The sequence below is a fragment of the Oryx dammah genome, unplaced genomic scaffold (genome assembly GCF_014754425.2).
Source record: "Oryx dammah isolate SB20612 unplaced genomic scaffold, SCBI_Odam_1.1 HiC_scaffold_25, whole genome shotgun sequence".
Taxonomy (NCBI): Eukaryota; Metazoa; Chordata; class Mammalia; order Artiodactyla; family Bovidae; genus Oryx; species Oryx dammah.
The window spans coordinates 48,001,596-48,014,589 of NW_024070209.1; the positions used below are offsets into that span (position 1 = coordinate 48,001,596).

At 49.5% G+C, this 12,994-nt stretch overlaps 1 protein-coding gene across 1 annotated transcript in view; it reads left to right on the forward strand.

Moving 5' to 3' along the window:
- Positions 1-12,994, forward strand: part of POLR1A (RNA polymerase I subunit A) — an 84,005-nt gene that overhangs the window by 22,578 nt on the left and 48,433 nt on the right. Inside the window, exons 10-13 of the mRNA XM_040224265.1 lie at positions 456-626; positions 1,397-1,519; positions 4,144-4,374; positions 12,105-12,359. Coding sequence (XP_040080199.1) covers positions 456-626; positions 1,397-1,519; positions 4,144-4,374; positions 12,105-12,359 — 780 coding nt within the window. The remainder of the gene's footprint in view (positions 1-455; positions 627-1,396; positions 1,520-4,143; positions 4,375-12,104; positions 12,360-12,994) is intronic.

Consider the following 12,994-nt stretch of genomic DNA (forward strand, 5'->3'; position numbering starts at 1 on the left):
CCTGTCTTCTCTATAACTGAGAAGTCTTCTGTTCCTCAGGATTGAGGACAGGCCCACTTTATCACCAGTGGGTTACATGGCATTCTCACTTACTGGATCCCCCTTCCATCAACGCTGACAGGTTTCTTCTCTCTTGTGACCCACTGGGTCTAGGGACCATTTGTCTCTCTCCTGTGTCATACATACCCAGCCCAAGGGGCCCAGTCCAGGTGGCCAGGCAGTCGGTCAGTTGGTGGTGCTCTAGGGCAGCTTACCGCCGCATATGTTGTCTAAGCACACAGACAAGATCGATTTATGAGCACTTGGGCCACAAATCTGTCAAGTTCAAAAGACATAAAGGCCAGCTTCAGAGTTCATCATTTGTCAGAGCTCAAATGAAAAAGAAAAGTGGAACCAGGCCTAGCCTTCTTGAGGGCTTTCCATCATTCCCGTTTTTCTTGGTTTTGTCTTGGCAGGAAAAAGACTCTTTGGTGGCTATGGACCGATCCTTTTTGAGTCAGCTTCCAGGCCAATCCCTCACAGACAGACTTTACAACATTTGGATTCGCCTTCAGAGCCACGTTAATATTGTGTTTGATAGCGAGATGGACAAATTAATGATGGAAAAGTACCCCGGCATTAGACAGGTGAGCAGTTGGATCCCCATTGCCAGCCGAAGGGGTTAAATAATAAACGTGTTTGTCTTAAGAAAGATAATAATAACCATGCTTGTTTTTTTTCCTTGACAGTGACTGTTTTATTTTAACCAATTGGCACTACTGTAGTTTTGGTTTACTTTTTATTTTATTATTTTTCAGTGTAAAATATGAAAGATTTATTTCAACTGTTTAAAATAATTGAAAGAGGAGTAAAAGAAGGTATTAATAAAAGATGGTCCTAACTGAAGAAGTGAATGAAACTAAAATTGCAGACCAAAAAACCCAAACATAATGAAGATGTGCATAGTATTGGGTTGGCCAAAAAGTTTGGGTTTATCCATCCTTTCTCGCCAACCCGTTACCATTATACAAGCTTGTGAATAATAGAAGTGTCCTCTGTCATGCTCATGCTCAGTTGCTAAGTTGTGCCCACAATTAAATATGGCATATATATGTTCTAGAGCTTCCCTGGTGGCTCAGTGGTAAAGAACCCACATGCCAATGCAGCAGATGCAGGTTCAACCCTTGGGTTGGAAAGATCTCCTGGAGGAGAAAATGGCAACCCACTCCAGAATTCTTGGCTGGAGAATCCCATGGACAGAGGAGGCTGGTGGGCTACAGTCCATGGGGTCACAAAAGAGTCGGACAGGACTTAGCAACTAAAAAACAGCAACATGTATTTTTTAACAACTTAATATTTTTAAGTCTTGATTTTTAAAATTTTTTTAATGATTTCTGTGGACTTTGCCCCCATAAAGATCCTGGAGAAGAAGGATGGTTTGTTCCGAAAGCACATGATGGGGAAGCGCGTAGACTACGCGGCCCGCTCGGTCATCTGCCCGGACATGTACATCAACACCAACGAAATTGGAATTCCCATGGTGTGTGCTATTAGGTGGCAGATGGGAGTGGCGAGGAGGGCTGGGGAGAAGGCTTGGGATCATGGTGGCTTGGGTGAAGACAGCATCTGCCTCTCCCCATATTGAGTCCTTAGAAGGGGACCCTGAGGCCATGGTGTGGTGTTGCCCTCACTCCCCGCCAGGTCTCCAGACACACTCCACCCACAAGGAAGACCCCTGCTCCTGGGCCACCAGGGTGCAGCCTATAGGGTGCGTATCCCACCCGCCTCTCCTCCTCCTGCCCAGCTTGGTCTAGTCATTAAAGCTTCCTAGTCAAATGGAATACATGACAGAGATGAGGAGGGAGCGGGGCTTTCTGTCCTGTGTACTTGCCTGGCATCAGGAGTCGGCTGTGGAGGAAGGGAGAAAGCCCCAGGGAGCAGGCGTCACTCCCAGATCGTCAGGGGTATGCAGTTTGCCCTGTCCACCCATTAGTGTTTCCTTAGGGAGCCAGTTTTCTTTTCTCACTTCCCCACCACTTGAGGCTACGGTACTCATTAGCAACCCCCTTCATCGTCTTCCTCCTTAATGGGCCTGGAGGTCAGTAATAGTAGATGGTTTAATTCTCCCTGTGGAGCAGCTCATTTCCTCGCACACGGCCCTGCTGCCACTCTCAGGGGAGGACTGGCAAGGAGCAGAGAGCAGAGCTCAAGTGTTCTGATGGTCTCCTGCGTGCTGCCTCCTTGTCCCCCAGGCACACGTGGGCTTCCTAGGCAAGGGCTCTTGTGTGAGGGGACAAGAGTCAGAGAACACCCATTCCTGGGTACCAGGGGTCTCTGCATCCGGAAGCTGGGTCAGGTGGCAGGGAAAAGCACTGGGAAGCCCAGTGGTGACATTCCTGAGTCCGAGGCCCTGGGAAGACGGGCCTGTGACCTGTTCATTGCTTTCTTTGGACAGAGGAGGACAGGGACCTCTGTTGGCTTTAGGCTCATGGTGCCTCCAGGGTCCCCAGCTTCGGGAGAGACCTTTAGTGTTGCTCCTCTTTGCAGCTTCAGCAGTCTTCTCTTTCTTGGATCTGGGTTCATTTGGTACTGGAGGGACTCTGAAGTTCCCCCTCTGCCCACCTCCAGGCCTGCCCTAAGCCTAGGGCCACGGTGGCCTGTTGCTCACAGGATGGTTTTCAGGAGCAGAGCGTGTGAAACTGCCTCTTGATCTCTTGTGCACACCTTTCCCATTGAGCACTGTGGACAGGTGTTAGAGAAGCAGAGGAGGTGAAGGTTGGGGGATAAGCTAGAGACCCAGTCATGAACCAGACAAGACTAGTGTGTCCTTGTGAAGCTTATATTCCAGTGGTGGAGACACATAAACAGATAACACAAGTAAAGATATTCCTCGACTTATGATGATGTGGTGGTAAGTTGAAAATGCCATATGTCAAAAGTGCATTTAATGGACCTAACCTACTGAACAGCATAGCTTAGTCTAACCCACCTTAAACCTGCTCAGAACGCTTATGTTAACCTACCATTGGGCAAAATCATCCAGTGCAAAGCTTATTTTGTAATAGTGTTGAATGTCTCATAGAAGTTATTGAACACTGTCCTGAAAATGAACAACAGGATGGCTCTAAGTGTATGGGATATTTATGATCCCAGGGCTGACAGCCAGCAGCTGAGGCTTACTGCCCCTGTGCACCTTCACAAGAATATTACACCATGTTTCACAAGCCCAGAGAAAGACCAGAATTCGAAATGGGGAGTATGATTTCTACCAAATACATGTTACTTTCACACTGTTACAAAGTCCGAAAAATCCTAAGTTGGGCACAGTCCGTACATAAATACCCTGTCAGGTAGTGGTCAGTGCGTCTGCAGAGGTGGAGAGGGCCGGGGGGGGTGAGCGGAGCACCAGGCAGGGTGGCAGGGGTTGAGGTGGGGGTGCCATTCACACAGGCTGGCCAGTGTTCAGCGAGTTCCTTTCCATGGGACTTCTCAAGAGTCTCTAACATAGGTATATGCCTTTTGAAGCACCAAAGGGTTTTAATATTCAGTAGCCCAGAACTCACTTAACCAGGGCACTCGTTTTTCTTGGAGTGTGGTGCAGGCCTGGCGTGTCAAATGGATCACTGCCATTTTCTCATGAATCGGGGGACTGAATCAGGTTTATCTCAGGCCAAATAAAGAGATTAAGATGCCATGTCTGGGCTCAGGCCACCATCAATTAGTGATGACTGCTGGGGGGTGAGGGGAGGGGAATTATAGGTGGAGGAGGGTGATACTTGAGAGCAGGTATTCACCAATTGTCTAAAGCTCATGTTCCAGCCTATATTCCATCATTTGGGACCTCGAATTTATTGGCAGACTAGGAAATGATAAAATAGGTTAAAAAAAATTCTGCTGCATAAATTACTATCCTCAGATAACTTTTTTGGGGCAGATTACTCTGCTAGAAAAGGAGACCTGCTCTCTTCCTTGGAGGAAGCAAGTCTGGAAAAATGATTGTGGAAAAGACAGGGAGATGTTGCTTTTTTGGCTGAAGGACCTTCTTGGCTCAGGGAGCACGTCTGCATCTTAGGGGAAAAGTCACACAGCCTGTTGAGTCACACAGGGGTCCCTCTGACCTTTCTCTGCCCACCCTGAATTTTCATATCCCCTCCTTGTTTCCAGGTGTTTGCCACAAAGCTGACTTACCCTCAACCAGTCACCCCCTGGAACGTTCAGGAACTAAGGCAGGCTGTCATCAACGGCCCCAACGTGCACCCCGGAGCCTCTATGGTCATCAACGAGGATGGCAGTCGCACAGCCCTGAGCGCCTCAGACCTCACGCAGCGGGAGGCCGTGGCCAAACAGCTCCTGACACCAGCTACGGGGGCCCCTAAGCCCCAGGGGACAAAAATTGTGAGTAACGGGCATATTTGGTCAGGGGTTAGGCTGCTCCTTTTGGGCTCCCCCGTGACTTCAGCTGTGGTGCCAGTGCAGGAGGGCTGTGAGAACTGTTCCTGCTCCCCCAACCCCACAGGGGGCTGACCCCACCTGCGGGTGTTCCCTAGGGCCTCAGCACCATGAATAAAACTTCATTTGATCATCCCATGCAGGCAGCACAATTCCGGTTACATACTAGGATTTGGAGAAATGCCCTTTCATTATAACTCCACTGTGATCTGCTGCCCTTAAACAGGGCTGCTCAAAGGTCGTCCTTGGCAGCAGCATTCCTGGAAAAATGGGAAATGCACCTTTGTCTTCCTTTTTACCCCTTCCCCGCCCTGAATTAGACTCTCTGGAAATGACCCAGGCCTCTGTGTGTTAATAAGGTCTGTGGAGGGTTCCTCTGCATGCAGAAGTATGAGAGCTGCCCTAGGAAGGAAACATTCTGTGTCTGTGAAAACTGACTGGTTTCAGCTGATGCTTCACTTTCTGGAGGTTGCTAGTTCTCACCTGTAGCACTGTGTTAAGGGATCTCCAGGCTTTCTCTGGGCTCCCACGGAAAGAGTACAGGATCGATCAGCAATGTCTGCTGAGGGCGTAAGATGAGTGGATGATATCACTTGTGTCTGTGTCAGGTAACAACCATTCCAGCTGGGAGGGGTATAGCAAACAACCCCCAACCAGGCAAGAGTGGCAGAAGTTGTTGGCGTGAAACGGATTTGGGGTTAATTTATGGTGACTGCCCAAGTCAGGGTGATGGAGTGCATCGTCCTCACCCATCTACATGTTTGTTGGGCTTCCCCTTGCCCTCTGACATGTCTAGACCCACTAGGTTTTCTTTTTGGTGGGTTCAAGCCCTGCAGAGGACTGTTGAAGCTTGAAGGAGCTTTGGTTGGAGGACAGAGAAGGAGAGGAAGCCTCGTCTCAGTGAGCACTGGTCCCCACTGCTCTTCACCGAGGCCTGTCCTCTTGCTTTCTCCCCATCTCACCATTGTCTGAAGGTCCAGTAGTTAGCAGGCCTTGCATCTTCTGTTTTGGCAGCCAGGAGCAGACAGATCCACCCACCTGTTTGTTCTTTTCTTATGTGTTAAGTGACGTTTGTGTTCAGGTTCACAGACTTATCCTGCCATTTTCATTTTATTCTTTTAATAATTTTATTTGGTTTTGAGTATGTTGGGTCTCTGTTGCTACTTGGGCTTTCCTCTAGTTGCGGCAAGTGTGGGCTGCTCTCTAGTTGTGGTACACAGCTTCTTATTGCGGTGGCTTCTCTTGTTGCAGAGCACCGGCTCTAGAGCACAGGCTCAGTAGTTGTGGCCTGTAGACTTAGTTGCTCTGTGGCATGTGGAATCTTCTGGACAGGGATTGAACCCTCATCTCCTGCTTGACAGGTGGATTCTTTACCACTGAGCCACCAGGGAAGCCCCTATTCTGCCATTCTTAAGAGCCCCATGTTTTGCTTGGAGCTATGTGAAAGATGCAAGAGAAATAAAGGTGTATTTTTCTTAACTTATGGTGAAACAAGACAACTACAAGATAACTTTCATGTTACTAAGTCAAGCACGTGAGACAATAGGACACTTTGAGAGAAGAATTGAGAGAGGAGAGCAGAGTGGGGTCAGGTGGTGGCAGGGCCCACTGCAAGCTCTGTTTTACACTTTGCCAGGCACCATGGACAAGCTCTTATTGGCCTAGGGTGGACAGCCTGGTGGGGGCACCCCCAGGGAATGAGTCCATAAGTGTGTCACCACTGTTGAGTGGTGTGGCAGACATAAGGGGACAGTGACGGAGGGTGGTGACTGAACCCACATGATGCTGGAGAAGAAAGGAGGTGGGGTGGGCATGCAGGGCGTGTTTGGAGTTGTCAGAAGATGATTGAGGACCACCCTGGGGACTGCGGGGGACCCCAGGGTGAAAGGAGGGTATGTTTCCTAGGGAGAGGATGGGGTTGAGGGTAGGCTGGGTGTCAGGGCTGTAGAAGAGAGAAGAGGAGAAGGAAGCCATGGTTTCCAGTGCAGGAAATGGAATGCTCTGGAAGGAGGTGCGTCTGGGCCCCTCTGAACTGAGGTGATGGTGGAGAACCTAAGGGCCTATCTCACGTAAAAGGTAGAAGTGTGGGACCTCAGTTAGGGTTAAGAAATGAAATTATCAGGACTTCCTTGGTGGTCCAGTGGTTGAGACTCCACGGTTCCGCTGCAGAGGGCACAGGTTTGATCCCTGGTTGGGAAACTTAAGATCTGACAAGTCACATGTGTGGCCAAAAAAAAGAAAATGAAATTGTCAGAGAGTTAAGCTCTCTGAGCACAAAGTGGCACAGACAGAAAGTGGGGGGACCCATGGGAGTATGAAGCAGGAGGGGAGGACGCTGAGGGAGGGTGGCCAGCCAGGCTTGCTCTCAATGCCAGCATCCGTCCCCCACCTCTAGTCAAGACCAGCCCCAAAGTACCTTGGTATCTTCCCGAGGCACATAGGAGGTGTTTGTGAGATTAAATATGAAGTTTAAGGAGACGGAGAAAGGAAGATACAATCAGATTTGCCCAGACGGAGACCACCTGTGACCCAGGAGAGTCATTTGAACAAAGTGGGAGGAGCTGGGCCCCAGAACCTTTGTCATCTCCAACTAGAGCAAAAGTAGAAGGAAGGTGGGGTTCCTGATGTTATTGGGATGTGATGATGAGGCAGATACACAGGGACACTTCCTTCATGTGGCCCTTTACATCTGTGGGGTTGGAAGTTGGCTTCAGAGAGGGCAGGTTGGCCTCGCTGGGCAGCTTACGAGAGGGGATGCAGATAAGTTCTGAGCTGCAGGGAAATAAGGGAGGTTGGCCTTATCTGTCTCCCGGCTGAACTTCACATCAGCATACTATCTCTGCTTTCTCCCCTAGCCCCAGCATCTCGTCCAGACTTCCCCTTCAGTCCTTGAACTTCCCGTACGTGCTGGGAACACTTTGTCCTCCCCAGACTCCCCAGCCATCACCGCTCTGTACCTCAGCAAGGCCCTCATTCCTCCAGGGGAGGAGCCTGCACACGTTTTCAGCCAAGGTGCATGTGTGTGCTCAGTCGCCCATTTGTGTCTAACTCTTTGCGACCCCCTGGACTGTAGCTGCCAGGCTCCTCTCCCTGTTCATGAAATTTTGTAGGGAAGAATACTGGAGTGAGTTGCGATGCCCTCTTCCAGGGGATCTTCCCAATCCAGGGACTGAACCCACGTCTCCTGCATTGGCAGGCGGGTTCTTTACTACTGAGCCACCTGGGAACCTGAGAGTAAACATCTTAGGCTTTGTCAGCCACGTGGTCTGTGTTGCAGCAACTCAGCCCCACTTTTGTAGCATGAACTGTGGAAGCCACCAGGGCAGTACAAAGCCATTGGATTGGGCTGTGTTCCCAAAAAACTCTAGTTATAAAAACAGGTGGTATGCAGTTTGCCACTTTCACACTTGCGTGGGATCCCCCTCCCTGTGTGTCCCACCTCACCTCCCACCCTCGTTGCCTTGTGGGGTCACTCCACGGGCCCCCACCTATTCCACTTCAAGTCCTAAACCCCTGAGGACAAGGGCAGGGTGTTAGACCCTCCACTCTCCCTAGCACCCTGTGGACTGGATGGGTCCACGTTGAGGTGCAGGAGGCTCCATGGACCGAGCTGAGGATGTGGCCCTCCCAGGGCAAAGACAGGAAGGGACCTTTTGAAACAGAAGTGTTCCTTATATCAGGATCTTGGGCTTCCCAGGTGGCGCTAGTGGTAAGGATCGCGCCTGCCAATGCAGGAAATGTAAGAGATGCGGGTTCGGTTCCTGGAGCAGAAAGATCCCCCAGAGGGAGGGCATGGCAATCCACTCCAGTATTCTTGAGAATCCCATGAACAGAGGAGCCTGGTGGGCTACAGTCCCTGGGGTCACAAAGAGTCAGACAGGACAGTAGTGACTGAGCATGCATGCACATATCAGGACCTGGGGACTAAGAATGATTCTTTTTAGTTTCCAAAACCTCAGTGATGTTATATGTCATGTTTATGCACATAGTCGAGTATGTGTGCATTCACAGCCTACTTGTAGTTTGTAAAGTAGTTTTCTTGCTGAACACCTTCCATATAGATAAGAACTAGGCCAAAGGGCTGGGTTACGTGACTGGGAGGGAGAGACCCAGGTCAGGACAGACCACAGGTTCGATGAGAGCGGGGAGGAGTGAAGTCTCTGCCCCTTCCCCTGGCCCCTGTAAATGGAGGAGGAAGTGGCCGAGTTGGCCAAGCCTCATTTCCTGGCCCAGCAGTCAGCCCTGAGAGCAGCTCTTTGGCTCTGGGTCTGCTTCTGAGAACTCTGACCCGGGCACTGGAGCACGCTAATTTTCACTATGGTATTTATTTAGAGACAAGAGAAAGGAAGGCCCTCTGGTTTGGATTGGCAAGGGGAGCACTCTGTGCTCCAGGGCTTCTGTTTGGATTGGCTGGAGCCTGCCAGATGGGCCTGCGAGCCTTCCCAGCTGTGGGGTTTGCTTATGCCGGAGGATGTCTCGAATTTGTGAGACTCCGTTCCGAGGCCCAGCCTGGGCTTTGGGGCCTGAGCCACAGGTCTGGGCAGTTCCTCCCTTGAGAAGCTAAAGAAATAGACCTTCAAAGTCAGCTCAGGCTCCATGACATGCCCTGGGCAGACACTCATGGGAATCCTCAGAATCCAGGTCTCCTTGGAAACACGGATGTCGGGGCAGGAGAAGGATGGGTTTGGATTCCTCGGGGAGCCGAAAGACCGAGTTCCTGCTCGCTGCTTTTAGGACTGCCTTTTAGAATTTGAGGGGTTTGCTCCCTGCTTTCCTGAGTTGGAGGAAACTTTCAGCCCAGCTGAGCAGGAATGAGGGGAGGCCGGTGGGTGCATCTCTTGTTAACCTTTGGCCTCTCTCTGTAACCAGCTCTCTGATCCAGCTTCATAATGTGGATGACATGAGAAGAAATAGACTCTGAGTAATTTGTTTTCTCCAACCTATTACCTGCTGAGTAATTTAGGGACGACTTGGGGTGGGAGGAGCACTCACTAAGTCTCCATAATTCCTCTGGGCTGTTGAGGGCAGCATGCGGAATGATTGGGGTAGCAGTTGCCTCATGCATTTGTTGGTTTTTTGTTTGTTTTATATTTTTGGCCACACTGAGTGGTTTGTGGGATCTTAGTTCCCCAACCAGGGATTGAACACAGGCACTTGGCGGTGAGAGCACAGATATTTAACCACTGGACCCCAGGGAATTCCCTTGCATTTGTTTTTTAAAATAGCATCTCTGTACATCATTTAGGAAGCCCAGTAGTTAATTATGCTGAAGTTCCAATACTTTGGCCACCTGATACGAAGAGCCAACTCATTGGAAAAGACCCTGATGCTGGGAAAAATTGAGGGCAGGAGAAGAAGGGGATGACAGAGGGTGAGATGATTGGATAGCATCACCGACTCAATGGACATGAGTTTGAGCAAACTCTGGGAGGTGGTGAAGGGCAGGGAAGGCTGGCGTGCTGCAGTCCATGGGGTCTCAAAAGGATTGCACACAACTTAGCAACTGAACAACAGAGATGAAAGGCCTCTAAAATCAGCTTTGTGGGAGGAGGTGTCCTGTCAGGAGGACATGACCAGTGGCATATTGATATTGGTAAAGAGCAGAAAGTGTGAACAGTGGTTATCTCTGAAGAGTAAAATTACTTGTGGTCTTCATTCTCTTCTATATGTTCTATATTTCCCCCCAACAGTAAGCATATCACCTGTGCAGTTTTTCATGCTTTCTTTAAGAATAGTTGAAGATCTTTTAAAAATTTTTCTAAAAGTGGCACACGCTCGTTGTAACATGAATAACACTAAGACGTGTAAAGGTCGAGTTGGTGGTCTTTCTCTTCTTCCATGTCCCCCTGCCCTGAGGATACCACAGAGCAGCTCAGTAAGGATCTAAATACCTGTGTCCTCGTGTGTGTAAACACGTAGAGTTGGATTGGGTTTAAAATCACCTCATCCTGTCACCTTAGATGGCCTTCTCTGGTGGCTCAGACGATAAAAAAAATCTGCCTGCAATGCAGGATACCTGGGTTTGATCCCTAGGCTAGGAAGATCCTGGAGAAGGGAATGGCTGCCCACTCCAGTATTCTTGCCTGGAGAATTCCATGAACAGAGAAGCCTGTGTGCTACTGTCCATGGGTCACAAAGAGTTAGAAATGACTGAGCGACTGACACTAATAAACCTGGATGGTTTTTCTTTTACTGAAATACATTATTGTCATTTTTTCAAGACTGTTATACATTTAAATCATCCTTTTTAAAGGATCCCTGGCAGCCCCTGTTGACTTAGCTTCTGCTTTTGGGGACCTGGGTTCAATCCCTGGTTGGGGAACTAAGATCCTGCATGCACCATGGCCTGGGCGCCCCCTCACCAAATCCTTTTTCATCATTACATGATATTCCATAACACATACCATGATTTATCCACTGATGCCCCTTCTTTGGGGCAGCCAGGTTTTTCCTAGTTTTTGCCACTGTTAACACAGGTGCATAAACATCATTCATAGAACCTTGCATTGGCACTTTTTTCATTCAGAAAGGCCAAGGGAAATGAGTTTTTAATGTTGTAAAATCTGCTGTGAAATTGCTTTCCCAAAAGACCATGGCAATTTAAACTTGTTATTAATTTTTAAGTGCCATAAAATATTTTCTGGGAGCATTGAACTGGGAATCAAGAACACTGAATTTCACTCCTGGCTCTAAAGGATGAGGTTGGGCAAGTATTTTTGAAACGTGGAATTCACATTTGGACTAACATACTCAGATGTGGCTACAGTGGGGATTCTAGAGGTCTGCCAAATCCTTTCAAGCCCAGGAGTTTTATGGTTATGTGTAGACCTGCTGTCTTAGGATGTGTCCGTTTCTTTTTTCAGGTTAATTCTCAGGGGAATTCAAACTCCAGAAAGGTTATGCATGTCTGAAGAAGACAGACATTACTGGACAGGGGCCTGTGGCATCATTGATCTATCCTTCCCCTGGAGGAGGAAATGGCAACCCACTCCAATATTCTTGCCTAGAGAATTCTGTGGACAGAGGAGACAGGCGGGCTATCGTCCATGGGGTCACGAAGAATTGAACATGGCTTAGCACCTAAACAACAGCAGTAGTCTGAGCCCAGAGCTAGGACAGGACTCTGCTAGGTTAGCAGCTATTTCTCAGAAAACCTTAAGGCGTCTGTCTCGTAAACTAAAGAACCCTGACCACGCCAGTTCGAACCCTAACCATGCGTGGTTCTTGAATTTGGATTCGGTAGTAGGGGCCTGTTTCCTCTGCGAAGTGGCATTTTGGGATTCCCGGATGGCTCAGTAGTAAAGAATCTGCCGGCCATTGCCAAGAGACCTGGGTTTGGTCCCTGGGAAGATCCCCTCGAGAAGGAAATGCAACCCACTCCAGTATTCTTGCCTAGAAAATCCAATGGACAGAGGAGCCTGGCGGGTTTGTCTATGGGGTCACAAAAGGGTCGGACATGACTTAGTAACTGAGCACGCACACACACTGAGACCCTTAGGGCTTAGTAGTTATTTCTCATAGATTTCTAGGGTTTCAGACTGGACTGAAAGTTCCCCTTTTATTGAGTAAAACATGAGACAGAAGGCACACTCAGCCCAGGGCGAGGTGAGCCCTTGGCATTGTAGCAGTGATGCCAGAGTAGCCACTGCTCAGCCCGTCCTCTGCTCTGCCCACAGGTGTGCCGGCATGTGAAGAACGGGGACATTCTCCTCCTGAACCGGCAGCCCACCCTGCACAGGCCCTCCATCCAGGCACATCGCGCCCGCGTCCTCCCTGAAGAGAAAGTCCTGCGGCTCCACTACGCCAACTGCAAGGCCTACAACGCCGACTTCGATGGAGATGAGATGAACGCCCACTTCCCCCAGAGTGAACTGGGCCGGGCCGAGGCCTACGTCCTGGCCTGCACCGATCAGCAGTACCTTGTTCCCAAGGTAGGTCTGACCTTGAGGCCATTCCATGATCATCACCAGCTTCCAAATTGGCAGTTCAGGTCCGGGCCCCAGGCAGCTCCTGGAGTCAGCAGGGTCTGTTAAGCAGGGGCATATGGAGCAGAGGGTCTTGGATTCTTCCGGGTGGGGTCTTCAGCCCCCTAGTTGCTTAGAGATAGGAGGTTTCTCTCTTGCTCCCTCTTAAGATGTCAGGAGAGAAGTTGTAACAATCATCCCAGGAAGCTGAGTTCAGTACCTGCATCTTAGGTCTTGTCTTCCAGCCTGTTAGGATTCTACAATATATCAGCCTGTGGCAAGCCTTAGCACCCCATCTATGAGGATCCCCACTGTCCACAGATGACTTTGATCCTTTAAGGTAAGGAGGGTTTTAAGAGACAACTTAACCCCCAGAGTTTGATCCCTGGGTCAGGAAGATTCCCCGGAGAAGGAAGTGGTAACTCAGTCTAGTATTCTTGCCTGGAAAAGTCATGAACAGAAGATCCTGGCGGGCTATAGTCCATGGGGTCACAAAGAGTCAGATACAACTGAGTGACTAACGTAATCCTGAGGGTCCAGATGAAATTCCCTGCAGCCCATGAGGAATCTCTGCTGTGAATCCCTTCTTTTATAAACCGTTT